A 16408-nucleotide genomic window follows, 5' to 3' on the forward strand; every position below is an offset into this window, starting at 1 on the left:
GGGGAGTTGGCCAAGGTTGTTTGCTCAACACCGCCACCCGCTGGGAAATCCCGAGCTCTTGGTGGCTTCTCGTCGGCCCGGCATAGGAGCAACGGCCAACCGCAGGACGGGAGGCTGAGACATGGCGGCCGGACACGGTTGAGAGCCGAACAAGTCGTACATTCGCGGTGAGAGGTCGACAAGCCGGCAGCACGTTTGGAGGAGACGGTCTCGATGCTTCTCTCCCCATGGGGTGTCTGATCAGGAGAGGGAGTGGATCGCAGGCAGTCAGCATCATGGCGCCAAGCATCATCGGGCCGACCGTCTGTTTTCATTGAAACTCGCGTGTTGAGGGGCCATGGCCCGCCGGGTCTGCATGTTGTCCATCGGCCGACCCGCGTTGAGGGCCTTCTAGAAGTCGTCATGTGAGCCATGTGGAGGCGCGCCCGGCTGTCAAGGCTGAATAGGATTGGCAACAAGCCACTGCCGGCGAGGGCAGAAGCGGGATGCTAGCAACGCATTGACGAAGGTGCGTCATGGGCCGTTGCCGTGTCTTTTTCGGGCTGCTCGATTTGGGGACGGACGGCCTGAGCGTAACACAAACTTGGGAGCCACCATCCGCTGATCTGCTGCATACGAGCAGACGGTGCCCTGTATCTGTACGCACGCACATGCAGTCGTTTACATGTACGCGTACGTACACGCCTGTCCTCGTGCGGCGAGGAATGCTCGAAGCAGTGGGCGAGGAGCGACGTCCAAGGGCGGAGCGGGATGAGCGAGCGAAGCGGGATGAGCGAGCGGAGCGGGATGAGCGAGCGGATTAGGCCAAGAATGACAGGCAGGGATTCGACGGTGATTCTAGAATAGGGTTTCTCCCAATGCCGTAATATGCGCGCCTCGGCCAAGAGAATGCTGGATGAGATGGGATGGGCGAAGAGGGCGGATCTGGAGTCCTACTCCTTCCTACTCGGGCCACATGCGCGGCTGGATCATCGCTCGGTCCGGCATGCGACCAATCAAACCCCGCCGGCCCGACATTGATCCAATAGGGCCCGTGGCGTCAACGACCTTCATTTTCCTTTTCCTCGTCCTTTTTGGCTGCATCCAACTGGCAACACTGCATTTCCCCAGGTTCCGACCCAAACCACCGGCCTCCTGAGCTTGTTTCTCCTCTCGCCAGGTTTCCCCAGGTTCTTGGCTGTTTCGCCCCGCGCCTGTAACGTCGTTTCGGTCCGACAAAGACTCAGTCTCAGACGGCCAATCCAACCCTGACCATGCCCTGCCATGCCCCAGAGCCCTCTCCACACCTACCTCCGGACTCGCTCTTTAAGGACAATGTGTTCTCGTCGTCAATTTACTCGCTGCAGGCCATGTCCTCATGTCCTTTGCTCTCCCAAGTTTATTCCTAGCTAGAGTAGACTTTCCGCTGAGCCCATATCTCGTCCCCGAAAGCCCAACATGACGCTCGTCAGCCACGACAAGAAATGGTGGAAGGAGGCCGTCATCTACCAAATTTACCCTGCCTCGTTTTGCGACTCCAACGGCGATGGCATCGGCGACCTGCCCGGCATCACGTCCAAGCTCGACTACCTGGCCAGCTTGGGCGTCAATGCCATTTGGGTCTGTCCCATGTACGACAGCCCCCAGGTCGACATGGGCTATGACATCTCCAACTACGAAGACGTCTATCCGCCGTACGGCACTGTCCAGGACATGGAGACGCTCATCCGCGAGACGCACGCCCGAGGTATGCGCGTCATGCTCGACCTCGTCATCAACCACACCTCGGACCAACACGCCTGGTTCAAGGAGGCGAGGTCCGCCAAGGACAACCCCAAGCGCGATTGGTACATCTGGAGGCCGGCAAGGCACTCTCCAACAGGCGAGCGCTTGCCCCCCAACAACTGGCGCTGCAACTTTGGCGGCGGCAGCGCCTGGGAGTGGGACGAGCGGACGGGAGAGTACTACCTGCATCTCTTTGCCACGGAGCAGCCGGACCTCAACTGGGAGAATCCCGCGACCCGCAAGGCCATCTTTGCTTCTGCCATGGAGTTCTGGCTCGACCGCGGCGTCGACGGCTTCCGTGTCGACACGGTCAACATGTACAGCAAGCCCCCCGGCCTGCCCGACGCCCCCGTCATCGATCCGCAGGCCCCCTTCCAGCCCGCCGGCTTGCTGTACTGTAACGGACCGCGCATGCACGAATTTCTGGGGGAGATGAACGCCATTCTCTCTCGGTACGGTGCCATCACGGTCGGCGAGCTTCCCCACACTCCAGACATGAATCGCGTGCTCGACTACGTGAGCGCAAAGGCCAAGCAACTGGACATGGTCTTCCAGTTTGACGTGGTAGACGTCGGGTTCGGCGCGACTCACAAGTATGAGACGACGCCCAAGAATTTTGCCCTCGCCGACTTCAAAGCGGCCATCGATCGAACCCAAGGCTTGATTCGCGGCACCGATGGCTGGACCACCGTTTTCCTCGAAAACCACGACCAGGCCCGGTCCGTGTCTCGGTTCGCGGATGATGGCCCCGAGTATCGCGTCCGCAGCGCCAAGCTGCTGGCTCTGCTGGAAGTCTGCTTAAGCGGCACGCAATACGTCTACCAGGGCCAGGAGATTGGATGCGTCAACACCCCCAAGGACACGTACCCGCTTGAGAATTACCTAGACATTGACAGCTGCCTCTTCCTCAAGATGGTCAAGGAGCGCCACGGGGCCGACAACACGGCCGAGCTTGACAAGGCGTTTGATGCCTTGCAGCACCTGGCCAGGGACCACGCTCGAGTGCCCATGCCCTGGAACGGCAAGGCAAGGTTCGGTGGCTTCTCTGAGGCCGCCGAGAGGGCAGGCAAGGAAATCAAGGAACCGTGGATGAAGCACCACCCTCTGGCGGGCGAGATCAATGCTGCCTCGCAGCTTGACGACCCCGAAAGCGTTCTAGCCTTTTGGCGCAAGATGATAGGATTTCGCCGGGAGCACGTGGATCTGTTCGTGTACGGCAACTTTAGGGATCTGCGGCCGCAGGACGAGCACCTTTTCGTCTTCGTCAAGGAACCCCAGCACGAGGGCGGTGACAAGGCGCTGGTTGTCCTCAACTTTACCGCTCAGGAGAGACAGTGGCAGGTGCCCGGCGGGGCAGAGCTTGGGGTGTCGGACGCGACGGAGAAGCTCGAGGCAATCATGTCGACGCATGCGGGCAAGGCCAAGGCCGGAGTCCTTGCGCCCTTTGAGGGCCAGGTATATCTGGTCCGCTCCTGAGCGGGGCTCGGCAGACGGTGGAAGGGGGTGGGATGAGTGGGGAGAGCAATACCGCTCATGCAGACGACTGGGGTACTATTCTAGAAGGATCTGCTCCGACGAGGACGAAGGGGTGACGATGTACTGTATGTCCAGAGACTGCTCGCGCCGCGAACTTGGATCGCACCGAGCGACCTTGTCTACAGTTGGCTCCATATCAAGGCTTTGTTTCCTCCAAGGCCTCCGCGTTGACACGGCAAGTTGTAATTATTTATCGGCCGACTGGCAACGACTCATTTAGGAAGTACGCCATCAGACCACGCCGAGTCTCTTGTTCCCAAACTGGAGTATGTTGCGAACATTGAACGCGCATGGGTCAAAATATTGGTCAAAATATTGGCCAGGATGGGGTTCCGATATATTGGGAAAAACTTCGTTTCCCGGACATCCCGCTTCAGGGTATCCCTGGCTCCAGCTCTGCATGACGCATTGACCCCTGGCACCGGCTCAGCTGTCATGTCCCGATTAATAGCCAGCAAAGGAAATGGAGCGAAACAATGCCGGCCATGCGAATCGGCCCGTCACGAGCCGGTCCTGACACTGCCGGGCCGGAGTCGGCGCCGGCGGCCTCCGGCTCCGGGACTGAGAGAACGGTCTTTGCTTCCGACACCGACCTACTGGAGCACACACCCGCCCGGTCCAAGGGCGGCCTGGGGCTCCTTAGGCCGTCTGTAATAAGCATGTACGTCCAAAGCTCGCGCGGGCTTCACTCCCATTGGCGCGGCCGCTCTTCCTCCATCGCACACCCAGTCAGTTTGAACGTCATGCTGACGAGCTGCTGACCCTTTGAGTGCGTCGACTTATCGTCACGCTCGGCCGCACGGGCTCTCCTCTTCATTCACATGTTGATGAAAAGGGAAGCGAAAACCTGAACGATGCATCGACAAGCGCTTCTACACCAGTCCAGCCCCGCGGCGCCCCTGGATGCGAGCCGCCGTGGCAGCGGCACGAATCTCCGAGTCACGCTTCTCGCTGTATGCAGAGCGGTAGCTCTGTGCGCTGTCCCGTAGCCCTTCAGCTGGGCTCGAATACGAATCCGACCAAGCCAGAAGCCTAGCCGGCCATTGGCGCCCCCGCGAGCGCCTCGTCGTGACTGGCTGCGTCTTCGTATTCCCTTCCACCGGCGCGACTTGTGTCTGTGCCATCGACGCCGTCATTGTGTCCCATCGCAGCTTGCTGCTGCTTGTTGAAAAGGAGGCCATCGGGCCGAGTCGATGGTGCCAGCATTGAGACTAGGCCGCCCCTTTGCGCTCTCTCTCTGCGTTGTTCTGGACGATTCTCGACCTAGCCCCTTTCATCGTGTCCATCTTGTGCAAGAATGGCGGTCAAGAGTATAAAACGGCTCCGTCGAAAACGCCTTCCTGTGGGATGCTTTGTGAACATGGTCTTGCCTCATCACGCGTGTGCAGAAGCCTTCGCCTAACCAACCGCACTTTATTTCTTTGTTCCTTGCTCCAGATCCCTCACCAGTTCACATATTCTGGCCATGGTGTTGACCACGCTCTCCGCCTTGGTCCTGAGCCTCGGCCTGCTCGCCGGCAACGTCCTCGCCACTCCCGCACAGGAGATGGACGCCTGGGGCGATGTGCAGACGGCTCATCTCAAGTTCCGCGCCGCTTCGTCCCCCGACACGTACGACCTCACAGTCCAGGCCGACGGCAACGCTGTCAATACAGGTGCGTCCCTCCTCGCCCCTCTTTTGCGTACTGATATCCGACGCCGGCGAGAGTACATCCATGCTGGTAGCCCTGACATGGACAGGGCGAACAGGGAGAGAAAAGCTCGATATTGGCCTCGTCGATGCGCCAGACTACTTTGCCGTGTCGCTGTGCAAGTTTAAGACGCCTGGCAAGGTTGAGATCTCGTCCAAGGTGGCGAGCGACCGGTATACGCAGCAAGTTGTTATCGACCCGCCGCAGCCTATTATAAGTGTCAAATGCCAGGGCATGTGCGTCCAAACGTACGGTACGTCTGCTTCCACCATGAATCGTCCCTCCTGCCAAGAGCCATTTGGATTGCCCCTCCTTCTCTGAAGCCTGAATTCCCCCTTTGAGACTATCCTGAGGACATGGAGAAACGGGATGAGGGCTTGTAAACGCGCATGATGCGATGCGCGATTCTGCTCACGACCGTGAAAAACGAATATAGGCGCCTGCTACGACACACGCGGCCAGCCCGTGGGGCCTTGCTGCAACGGCTTCTGCATGGCAACCCGCTGCCGCCCTTGGAACATTGGTCACGGTTGATTAGGAGCGTGGGAGTGAGAGGCCGAGGGAGGAAGCGAGTGAGAGTAATGGACGAATGGCCCGGAGGCGCCGACTGATGTGGCGAGACTGAGTGGTAATCAACTGGTTCTCCCTCCCTGTCCATAGGAACACGGCTTTGGCGTATTGTATGATCAGTGTGGCGGAGTGTATCTTGAGAAGACTGTTCTCGATGCCTTGTGTGAAAGTATTTATAGATTATTGCGAGGAGACGAGGAAGTTGAATCAGGGGTTTGAGCCTCACGTCAAGATATTACAAATGCAATGATGCATGTCAATAACACAACAGTTGACCATCGACATACAATATTCAAGGCTGTCAATTCCCTCCTAGTTCCTGCACACATGATACAGCCTCTGAGCATAATGTCCTGTAGCATCGTAGCTCGTAATCGCAATTGCTCGGTGACAGCATATTCAGATTGTTCTGGCAATCCCACCGATTCTTCCAGAGTCGAGAAGCAGAAACCGAAAACGCCCCCAGCTACCGGTGAGTTGAGTCTATACCTCCAGATCGGCCCTGAACTTGGACAACGCGGGCGTGTGACAACGGCCACAACATCCACAAGTTGGTTGAGCTAACCACCGTCTTCTCGAATCAACCGCGTCCTTGCCTAGTGGTGATGGCGTCTCCTACTTCCACCACCACCACTGCTGCGGTGGAAGCCTTCCTTCTCGCCCGCGCTCCGCTTCGAGACGTCGCCAATGACGGCGTCCATGCCGTGGCGCATCACGTCCTGCCGCATGGTGCCCGGGTGCTTCTCGGCCATGAAGCCGTCGACAAGGGCGGCGCCGAGGGCCGCCGTCGCCACCTTGGCACCCTTGGCGCCGAGCCACGGGCTGGGGTCGTGCCGGCTCTGCATGGCGGCTTGCGCGCCGGCGCTGAAGGCGGTGCGAGCCCCGGCCTTGACCAGCGGGTTTGCCCACCATGCCGCGCCCTTTTTCGCAATGGCGGCCGGCATCGAGTTGCGCCGTGCCGCACTGCCAGACTTGCCGCCGCCGCCGCCACCGGCCGCCAAGGGTGGACCGCGATCACGGCCTGTTGGCTGGGGCGACGGCGCCGCGTCCCTGTGCATCGATCGGCCTCGGGAGCGGGCCTGGCGTCGCCGCCTGTCCCCGTCGTGCTCGTCGCTGTCGGGGTGGTCGCCAGCTCCACGAGCCGTCTGATAGGGAGGTGGCGGAGCCTGAGGCGGGGGCTCGTCGCCTCGTCGCCTCCTCGGCCGCGCGTCCTCGGAGGACGGTCGAGAGCGGCGGGAGCGAGGGTCGGGGCCGCCATCGGCATACGGCGGCGGTGGCGGAGGGCCCTCGCGGCCTCTGTGCCTCGGGCCCGGGGCGGGAGGAGACGGCGCCCGCGACCGATGCGAGCGCGGATCGCCGTCGCCATGGCGGTCCCGCTGCAGCGGCGACGGCGGGGGCACGAAGCGGCGATCGTGCCGGGGCGGAGAAGGCGAGGGCCGATGGTCCCGGCGACGCGGGGGCTCGCGGCGCGGTGGCTCGCCCGAGAAGTAGTGGGGAGGCGGCGGGCTGCGCGGACGGCGAGCCGGGGCCGCCCTCCACTCGCGAGGCGGCGGCGGCGGCTCCCGGCCTCGCCATGGGACGAAGGCGGGCTCCGGGCCATAGCCGGGCGGCGGCGGCGCGCGGCGGTGCCGGTCCGACTTGTGGCGGCGCGGCGGCGGGCCCCGGTACGGGTCGTCGAGGGGATCGTGTAGGTAGTAGTCGTCGGCCTCGAGGCGCGGCACACGACGCAGAGGCGGCGGCTGGGCCATGGCAGCAGCGGGTTCCTTTGATCGCTTTTACTGCTTTGAATGATTGTTTCGACCGAGTTGGAGAGGCGTGTATACAAAGGTAGATAAGACTCGAGTGTTTGAGTGGATAGACGCGAATGCAAAGAGGATGCTTGATATCGGAATTTCTATCTCATTGGAGCCTTTGTATATTAAGGGGGGGACGGACGGCGGCGACGGCGAGCAGATGGCGTACATAATATGGCTCGCCCCTACACAGTACACACGCACGCACGCAGGGCCTCACACGTCAAGGAGGAATAAAGATCAAAGATAAGAAGAAAAGGCGAAATAAACCCCTCAACGAGCTGGAAAGGGGTCTCGACCGTCGAACCAACAACCCCCGAAAGGGGACGCAAAAGGAAAACCACGGGGGCCTGACGTCACGCGGAACCAACGGCGCATGCAGCCGTCTGTCGACGTGGAGGGTCCGCGAGCCGCAGGACGAGATCATCTGACGTCAAGGGCCAGAGGGGGCCAGAGGGGGCCAGAGGGAGAGACGAGGGCGGGGGCGGAGGCCGCTTTCCATCATGCCATCATCCGGCATGGGCCGCGAGGCGGTGTCGCAATCAGCCACGGGGGGGCGTCACCGGGGGGATTGTGTGGCCACGATGGGCTCGCCCGTCATTCTGGCTTGGCTTGATGATGCTTCGATGTGGCAGAGGTAACAGGGGGGCGGCTCGGTCAACGCGGAGCGGCTGTCTACAAGGTCAAGTGTGTGTCTCTCCAGCACGGCCAGGCAGCTGAATAGTCTAGCCCCCAAGACACATACAGGAACAGAGTGCAGAATGGGGGCTTAGGGGGGGGGGGAGACTTGCGGGGGGAGGGAGCAAAGTCTCAGAGTCCGAGGCAGCAAAGAGGGCTCGGAAGATGACGCGGGCGGGCGCCGCCATCGGGTCGGCTCGCAGCAAGGAAGGGCGCGCGTACATGCGTGCATTCCAGGAATGAAGACGGAAAGGAGAGAAGACGTCTGGAGTTGCACGACGGGGGCATGCGGTGTTGGGGAGGACCAAGGGGATTTGAAGCCGCCGATGGGCGGTGTGGAAAGAAGAAGAGGAAGAGTTGGTATTCTTGGTTTCGGCCTGCGAGGAATCAGGTATGCCCTGTGCGACGTGAGGTGCAGGGGAGGCAACACGTGGGTAATGGAGAGAGAAGGAAGAGGAGAGATCGAAGGGCAAGGCGCACAATGTGTCATGAGGTCGAGTCCCTCTGCACCCTCCCCTCGAGACAAGACCAGAGGGACAGGCGACTGGACGAATGGCTTACACATGCCACCAACAAGCAAGGGAGGACGAGGGCCAGACCGACTGTAAATCCCGTTCCGGGCGTGGTGGATCAAGGCAGCAAATGACACGACGCGATGCCGGTCCATCACCGGGCCCCGGCAGGCCCGGACAAGGCGGCGGCCCGTCCACCGACGCTCAGGGCACGAGGCACCGCGGCACTGGCCCGGACGAAGACCGAGACGCTCTCGGTGCACAGTCTGATGGCCCGGGCTGGGCTGCTGTTACCTGGTTGTCTCTGTGTCTGGTCCACGCTCGTGTGCGGACGTTCTGTCTCCTCTCTGCAGGGGCAGATAGATGCCTTGTATCATGTCTCCGGCGCGGTAATAATTCTGGCGACTGCAGAACTGTACGTCTGGGAATGCAATGTGACTCGCTTGAAACACGGTGCCGCATGTACGTGGATGGACGAGGAGAATCCGGGGCCCGCGTCGTGACCGATCTGTACGACGCCCGCGAGGCCTCCTCAAACACGAGCAAATGATACGGAGCCCCCATCGTGAGCCAGCTGCTCTCCGCGGTCCAGGTTCCGCGAGCAGCCCAGCAATCAATGCCGGTCTCGCAAAGTCGAGTCCAGACTAGGGAGGTGGCAACATGAGCAAGTCCCCATGACCTCGCAAGACATACATATATCGACACATAGACAGCACGGCGGTGCCCAAGTCCAGACCGTAGCCAGCACACACCCATATCTGGAGGCTGGCTTAAGCACCGCACACGCCACGCCCGATGCCTTTCCCCTCACTCACTCATCGTAAAGGCAGGGGGGGCAGGGATCGGAGGGCGCCGGCTGGAGGCGTCGCACGGAGAGGCGCACAGCTTCAAGCATACCTCTATACATACGTATTCGTGCATGCATCCCAAACACAGGACCCGTCTGCGTGCCCTCATACACGTGTCGTTCGCCTGCACCGGCCCTTTACGAGCTGAACATGGCTCTTCTTCCCCTTTCCCCGCAGAGGCAATGGAAACCAACAAGACGAGACTACGGTACGATGAGGGCATAGCACTCGAATCTCCCGGTCTGCTTGCTTCCCCTCTTTTCACTCCCCGTCTTTGCCTCTCTTCTCTTCTCCTCTTCTCCAGCCTCACTCGGACTCGCGTCAAGTGCTGACGACACGTCACACAAGCGCATCCTGCCAGTCCCAGTCGGTCTGCCTGGCCTTGCAGCCGGACGCAAACCCCCTTCATGCTCCTCAGCGTCCATGGCCATGGCCGCTCTTATGTTGGTAAGCCAGAGCCACCACCGAAGCAGCAGCAACACCACGCGTACATACCGTATGCTATATGAAGGCCGCCGCCGTGGCCACGCGACGTGGTCCTGGGCTGCTGCGTCTTCTGCATCTACACTGCAACTCGAGGCATCGCCCTCAGCTGCACTCGAGGTCGCACCGAGCATCCCGCGGCCCAGGAAGCCCCTCGTCCCCTTGTGAACTGCTCCGTCTCCATGATAGCTTGTCCCTGCCGGGCCCCAGCTTCTCCCAAGCACACGATGCAGTCGGCTGTGGCGGCCCTGCAACCCTCGGGGCCTTGGCCGTCTTGGGGTCCGTCCGTCCCCGGCCCCGTCGCATGCAATGCACGCCCGGCTGTTGCGGCATCGCCAACGCCATCCTCGGACTGACAAACTAACCAACAAGCCCCCGCCGCAGGACCAACACAAACAAACACATTCGCCGCCGGACCGCTGAGAGGGGGGGGGGGGCGAGAAGGGGGCGCCGTCTGCACCGCTTTTCTTCAACAAGGTGCCGCCCGCCCTTGGTCGCGGATACAGCCGCCCACCCCCGGCACGGATGAAATGGAACAGGACCATGGCCGGATAGAGTTGACTTCCACCGCCTGCAGGCATCCAGGTACGGCCCTCTTGTTGCACCACCTGGCATGAGCCGTAACGGTTTCCGGCCGTAGCCTCCCTCCCTTCATCTGCTCCGTCTCCAAGTCCTCTCCCCATGTAAGCTTCAATGTAATTATAATCCAACTCACACGCCGCGCCCCCGACACATGACCCGTATGCTCTTGGCGCCCCCAACGGCCTAAGAATGCTGTAGCTTCCTCTCTCTGGCGTCTTCCCCTTGCCGTGGTTCCCTACCTGGGAAGGCCTTTGGACCGGAGGTTTCCGGTGTCTGGAAGGAAGGGGATTTAGCTCAGAGTCAGGTTTGGCGATAAGAGCTTGTGCCGGAAACGGTCGGGGTGGGGACCCTCGTGGTATCAGAAGGAGGTGGAGAGGAGCGAGCCCGCAACAGATGGCACCCCCCGGACGGGCCGTTATCTCCATCTATTTATAGTCTTCCTCGTTCTGTTCCTGCCCGTCCGCTGGTTCACGGCCGAGGCGGGACAGTAGATAACAAGGTCGGAGTCGACCGGCCAGGGGCGGGAGGAGGCCGGTCCCTGGCCCTCGTGCAACTCAGTAAGAAGGACGAGCCTCGCTCGACCTGCGATCGAGGGTGGGCTACACAACCTTGATGTTCTCCGTCTCTGGCTGGCAAATAGCGTGCTGCTTCCTCTTGGCGCCGCAGGGCAAATAAAACAAATCGACGCTCCTACAGGGCAGGCTCTAGACATGAGCTGTATCCGGACATCGCTGCAGTGCGGATAACCTACATGTCCACAGCATACAGGCGCGCGCGTGCATGCCTCCTGTAGAGTTCATGTGCGTCGAGTGTTTTCTTTTGAGCCTGTAGACTGCTGGTCCTCCTCCCCTTGCCATCATCGCCACTTATCGTCCTCTGCTTCTTCTTCTTCTTCTTCTTCTTCTTCTTCTTCTTCTTCTTCTTCTTCTTCTTCTTCTCCTTCTTCTTCTTCTTCCCCTTCTTCTTCTTCCTCTTCGTCAGCCTCTTCCCTCCCGCGCTCTCTCTTCCTCTCTCGGCTCCTCTCTTACAACCCTTGATTCCGCGCCGGAGACACTGTACACACATACACACGCACCGACAAGCAAGACCAGGCCCCGTCCAACCATAGCTCCCGGCCGCGAGCTCGCCGGCCGCCAAGCTCGTCCCGCCCCAGCGTGCCCAGTCCCGATCCGCGCGGCCCCACAGAGAGAGGGAGGGAGCCCCGGTCCGCTCGAATCCCCCCATTTATTTTCCCAAATTCTCTCTTTTTTCCCTCCCGTCACGAAGCTTCACCTCCCTCAAGGCCCTCTTCCTCCTCGTCACTCGCTTGCTTCCTCGCGTACGCTACTGTACGTGCGTTGCGAGCCTCGGCTGCCCTCTCGAACTGCGCGTGCCCCATGCTCGCTCTCCTCCGCCTCCTCCAGACTCGCGCGTTACATAGCCTCAAATCTCCCCCCGCCCTCGTCCGTCCCTCCATCTCATCCTCCCAGCCGCCCACACTAGCCCTGCTGGTAGTTTGTCATCTCTCCTCTCTTGTTTGGTTCGCTGGGCCTGTGATTCTGGCCGGGCTTCTGCATCCTGCTGGCATCGACGTCGAGTCAATTCCCGTCCGATCCTCCTGCTCCTTTGGTCGAAGCCTCGAGATCTGGGCTGGCCTCGCGCAGATCCGAGGGGACTTGAGATAACTTCAACTGCTAATATCAACTCGGCTACACCCTCTCTTTTCCCCTCTTGTCCGAAAACACGCACCCTCTCAATTTCCCCTTTCCCAGGATCCGGACTCCCCTCTTCTATTCGTACTCGGTGCATGTGTGCGTGTAAGAGCGGCTGTGTGTGCATATACATACATCAACTCTGAATCATCCGCACAGCTTTCATCCCCTCCCCCCTTCCGGCCCGTCATTCTTCATCCACCATGGCGTGGACTCACACAGTCAACACCAAGGTGGCAACCAGCCCCGTCGGCCGCTGGTTCCGCCTCGACGGCTGCGGCCATGTAAGAGCCCCTTCAACCCACCTCCTTGGCCTCTCTCTTACACGCACACGGGCATGGGCTGATGAAGCATCTGATGATGTTCTCCTACACTTGCAGCCCCGAGAGCGCAAACACTCGTACTTCCTCACCGAGATTCGCGCCGGCCTGGCCACCTTCTTCGCCATGGCCTACATCATCGCCGTCAACTCGTCCATTGTAGCCGACTCGGGCGGCACCTGCGTCTGCGCCCGCACGCCCGTCGACCCCGTCTGTGACAAGGACCAGGACTACCTGCTCTGCGTCCAGGCCATCAAGCGCGATGCCGTCACGGCCACGGCTGCAATATCCGCCCTCGCCTCCTTTTGCATGGGCCTCTTTGCCAATCTGTGGGTAGATGCCTCTTGCTGCCGCCCTGGTTGGAAACATGCAAGTGATTAATGGCTTGCCACATACAGACCCGTTGGCCTCGCCCCCGGAATGGGTATGTTCTTGTCCGCCTTGGCCCGCGCCTCTTGTCGCCTTCTCCCGTCCAGCCTCGCATCACTGGGTGAATGAATTCTGACGGGCTATTCCCCCTCTCACAGGCCTCAACGCCTACTTCGCCTACACCGTCGGTAAGCCGTGCGCCAGTCTCCCTCGCTCCCGTCCCCATGCCGTCCGCATAACGCGCTCGCTGACTGCTTCCAGTCGGCTACCACGGCAAGGGCCCCGTCCCCTACCAGGTCGCGCTGACGGCCATCTTCGTCGAGGGCTTCATCTTCCTCGCGCTCGCGCTGCTGGGCATGCGGCAGTGGCTCGCCCGCGCCATCCCCCACTCCATCAAGCTGGCGACGGGCGTCGGCATCGGCCTCTTCCTCACCCTCATCGGCCTCACCTACAGCGAGGGCATCGGGCTCGTCGTCGGCGGCACCGCCACCCCGATGGAGCTCGCCGGCTGCTCGCCCGGCCGCCTCGCCGCCGGCGCGTGCCCCAACGGCGACAAGATGCGGCGCCCGGCCATGTGGATCGGCATCTTCTGCGGCGGCATCCTCACCGTCCTGCTGACCATGTACCGCGTCAAGGGCGCCATCATCGTCGGCATCCTCCTCGTCAGCATCATCTCGTGGCCCCGCGGCACCGCCGTCACCTCGTTCCCCTACACCGACGTCGGCGACAATGCCTTTGACTTCTTCCGCCGCGTCGTCAGCTTCCACCCGATCCAGCGCACCCTCGACGTCCAGCAGTGGAACGTGGCCGAGTACGGCGGCCAGTTCGGCCTCGCCCTCATCACCTTCCTGTACGTCGACATCCTCGACTGCACCGGCACCCTGTACGGCATGGCCCGCTTCGCCGGCCTCATGGACCCCGTCACGCAGGACTTTGAGGGCTCGTCGGTCGCCTACATGGTCGACGCCATCAGCATCTCCGTCGGCGCCATCCTCGGCATCCCCCCCGTCACGGCCTTTGTCGAGTCGGGCGCCGGCATCTCCGAGGGCGGCAAGACGGGCCTGACGGCCATGGTCACGGGCCTGTGCTTCCTCGTCGCCGTCTTCTTCGCCCCCATCTTCGCCTCCATCCCGCCCTGGGCCACGGGCTGCGTGCTCATCCTCGTCGGCTCCATGATGGTCAGCGCCGTCACCGAAATCAACTGGAAGTATATGGGCGACGCCATCCCGGCCTTTCTCGCCATCGCCATCATGCCCTTTACCTACTCGATTGCCAACGGCCTCATTGCCGGCATCTGCTCCTACATGCTCATCAACACCGTCGTCTGGCTTATCAAGGTCGCCTCCCGCGGCCGCGTCGTGCCCCCCAACATGGACGACAAGGAGCCCTGGACGTGGCGCATCCCCGGCGGCTTCTTCCCTCCGTGGCTCGTTCGCCTCTTTGGCGGCAAGAAGGACTTTTGGCGCTCAGACCTGTCCCCCGCCGCCGATCGGTCTGCGCATCAGGAGCCCAAACTCAGCTCTGACCCCGGCGCAGCCTCGGACACAGGACACGCTGCGGATACCCCCTCGGCCAAAGGCTAGAAGGGGCGTCGAGGTGGTCGGAGATGCGGCTTGGCCAGGCGAGGAAGCGAGGCCTGAGTGGCGGCTCCCGGCGGCGTCATGCGGAGCCCAGGGGATGAATACAAGGCGGCATATGGTGCAGTGGCAGACGATGTTACGTCTTTTCTTGGGTAGAGCCTTGCGCCTGCAACGGCCTTTTTGCTGAGGTGGCGAGTGGGATGTGCAAATTGGGCCTTAAGAGCATGGTTGGGAGTTAAACGAACGACAAGGACGCTCTCGAATATGAACAGAGATGGCAATAAGATATGCTTCTGGTCCTTGGGGTACAGTGGCACTCGTTACCAACATGGACCAAACACTCGTCGATGCGTCACAAGCACTCGAAGCGAGCACCTGTACTAACAGCAGCAAACCTCATCAACGTCCTCTTCATGTCGTCGCCACCGCTCGACTTCCCCTTTGGGAGCTGACGTCGTACACGGCACCGCGTCTCATACCATCAAGGCGATGTGCTTGAGCTCGCTTGCCGTGTTGAAGCATCGTCAGTGGCAGGTTTTCGCCTCGCACATGACCTCGAAGGCGGGAGGGAACGCAACTCACCCTTGGACTTGGTGGCCAACCTTGATGGGGGGATAAGCAGCCACGTCGCCCTCGTCGCGACCAATCTTGGCCTGCTCAGCCCTCAGCTCGCGCGCACGCTCCACCAGCTCGGGCACGGGATCCAGGTCAAAGTCGGAGTTGAGGTGCCAGAACAGGGTGCTGGAGATGCGGATCAGGGGCCGGTCAGGGAACTCTCGGGAGCGCCTCTCGACGGCGGCGATGGTGTCGTCGTTGACCACGACCTCGTGATAGCCGGCCTTGATGAGACTGCCGGTGATGTGCTCGAGCTGCTTGCCGGCCTGGACGAGCAGGTGGTTGCCGGGCGGGATCTTGACGGGGATGCGGTTGCCCGTGTTGCGCGCCCAGATGTTGAGCCCCGGGTAGCGCGAGCGGCCGTGGATGGTGAGGAAGTTGAGGTCGGTGTGGAAGCCGGCGAGGATGGTGTCCCTTTGACCGTACTTGGCCAGGTCCGAGGCGGTCGGGGCGAGGAGATGGGGCCTGGGAGGGCATGTAAGTCGGGAGACGGGAGCTCAGGCTTGCGAGACGAACCCGTATCGTCCAGCGTCGCTGAAGAAGTGGGCGGGGAGGCCCAGGCCGATGGCGACCATTTCCGAGAGCTTGGAGACGCTGTGGGTTTTAGACGTAGTCATGGTGACGAGACAGGGGCAAACTCACGCATTCTTCATCGACGTCCCCCACTGATCCATGCACGGGGCCCAACGGTCCTTGATGTGCGGCGCGTCGGGAACCACGTTGGGCGCATTCAGCCCCGGGAACTGCGTCTCGTACGGCGGCGGCTCGGCCATGCGCCAGAAGAAGCGACACTTGGGGTCGGGCGCGTGGGCCGAGATGTCGAGGGGCCGCTGGGACGGGTGCAGGCGCTGGATGACGTCGAGGCAGGGCTCGTCGACGGCGCACTTGGGCTTCTCCGTGTTCTCGAGCGTGACGCCGATCTGGTAGCTCAGGTCGGGCCGCTCGTCGCGGCGCAAGTCGGCCTCGGGCTGGGCAAAGTAGTCCTCGACGAGGTCGAGGAAGCGCTCGTTGTCGCGCTCGGCGACGCGCGAGTCGTGCAGCACCAGCGCGCCGTAGGTGATGAGGGCGTCGGCGGCCCGGCGGCACTCCTGCTGGACCGGGGGGGACGAGGCGCACGGATTGTCGAGGTAGACGTCGAGGTTGATGACGGGGAGCTTCATGTGCTCTTGCTCCATGGTGACTCGGGGGTGAGCTGGATTCTGCATGCACAGGAGGAAGAAGGGGGACAGCGGACAGCAGACAGCGGACAGTGGACAGTGGACAGCGGAGAACTTGATATGCCAAAAGGAAGCGAGGGAAACGGCCCAAGTTGCAAGTTGTGAGAGGAAAGGCGAGACTCGACTCTTCAATCATCCGCCTCTCCTGCCCTCTCCTGC

General features: G+C 61.5%; 5 protein-coding genes across 5 annotated transcripts; 3 read left to right on the top strand and 2 right to left on the bottom strand.

Moving 5' to 3' along the window:
- Window positions 1-1437: 1437 nt before the first annotated feature.
- Window positions 1438-3240, top strand: HRG_09973 (alpha amylase, catalytic domain-containing protein; the record flags this gene model as incomplete). Its single annotated transcript, XM_044868444.1, has 1 exon — window positions 1438-3240. The coding sequence occupies one exon, from the start codon at window positions 1438-1440 to the stop codon at window positions 3238-3240; it is 1803 nt and encodes a 600-aa protein (XP_044716441.1).
- Window positions 3241-4765: 1525 nt separating this feature from the next.
- HRG_09974 (uncharacterized protein) lies at window positions 4766-5525 on the top strand (the record flags this gene model as incomplete). Its single annotated transcript, XM_044868445.1, has 3 exons — window positions 4766-4955; window positions 5050-5244; window positions 5428-5525. 3 exons carry the CDS (start codon window positions 4766-4768, stop codon window positions 5523-5525), a joined length of 483 nt encoding a protein of 160 aa, XP_044716442.1.
- A 632-nt stretch (window positions 5526-6157) lies between these two features.
- HRG_09975 (uncharacterized protein) lies at window positions 6158-7309 on the bottom strand (the record flags this gene model as incomplete). Its single annotated transcript, XM_044868446.1, has 1 exon — window positions 6158-7309. The coding sequence occupies one exon, from the start codon at window positions 7307-7309 to the stop codon at window positions 6158-6160; it is 1152 nt and encodes a 383-aa protein (XP_044716443.1).
- Window positions 7310-12351: 5042 nt separating this feature from the next.
- HRG_09976 (permease family domain-containing protein) lies at window positions 12352-14420 on the top strand (the record flags this gene model as incomplete). The annotated part of the gene is made up of 5 exons (XM_044868447.1): window positions 12352-12432; window positions 12529-12797; window positions 12867-12892; window positions 12996-13025; window positions 13099-14420. 5 exons carry the CDS (start codon window positions 12352-12354, stop codon window positions 14418-14420), a joined length of 1728 nt encoding a protein of 575 aa, XP_044716444.1.
- Window positions 14421-14890: 470 nt separating this feature from the next.
- Window positions 14891-16207, bottom strand: HRG_09977 (Clavaminate synthase-like protein; the record flags this gene model as incomplete). Its single annotated transcript, XM_044868448.1, has 4 exons — window positions 14891-14921; window positions 15000-15497; window positions 15549-15626; window positions 15675-16207. The coding sequence occupies 4 exons, from the start codon at window positions 16205-16207 to the stop codon at window positions 14891-14893; spliced, it is 1140 nt and encodes a 379-aa protein (XP_044716445.1).
- Window positions 16208-16408: the final 201 nt, after the last annotated feature.

This window comes from Hirsutella rhossiliensis, assembly GCF_020360975.1.
Source record: "Hirsutella rhossiliensis strain HR02 chromosome Unknown scaffold00014, whole genome shotgun sequence".
Classification (NCBI taxonomy): Eukaryota; Fungi; Ascomycota; class Sordariomycetes; order Hypocreales; family Ophiocordycipitaceae; genus Hirsutella; species Hirsutella rhossiliensis.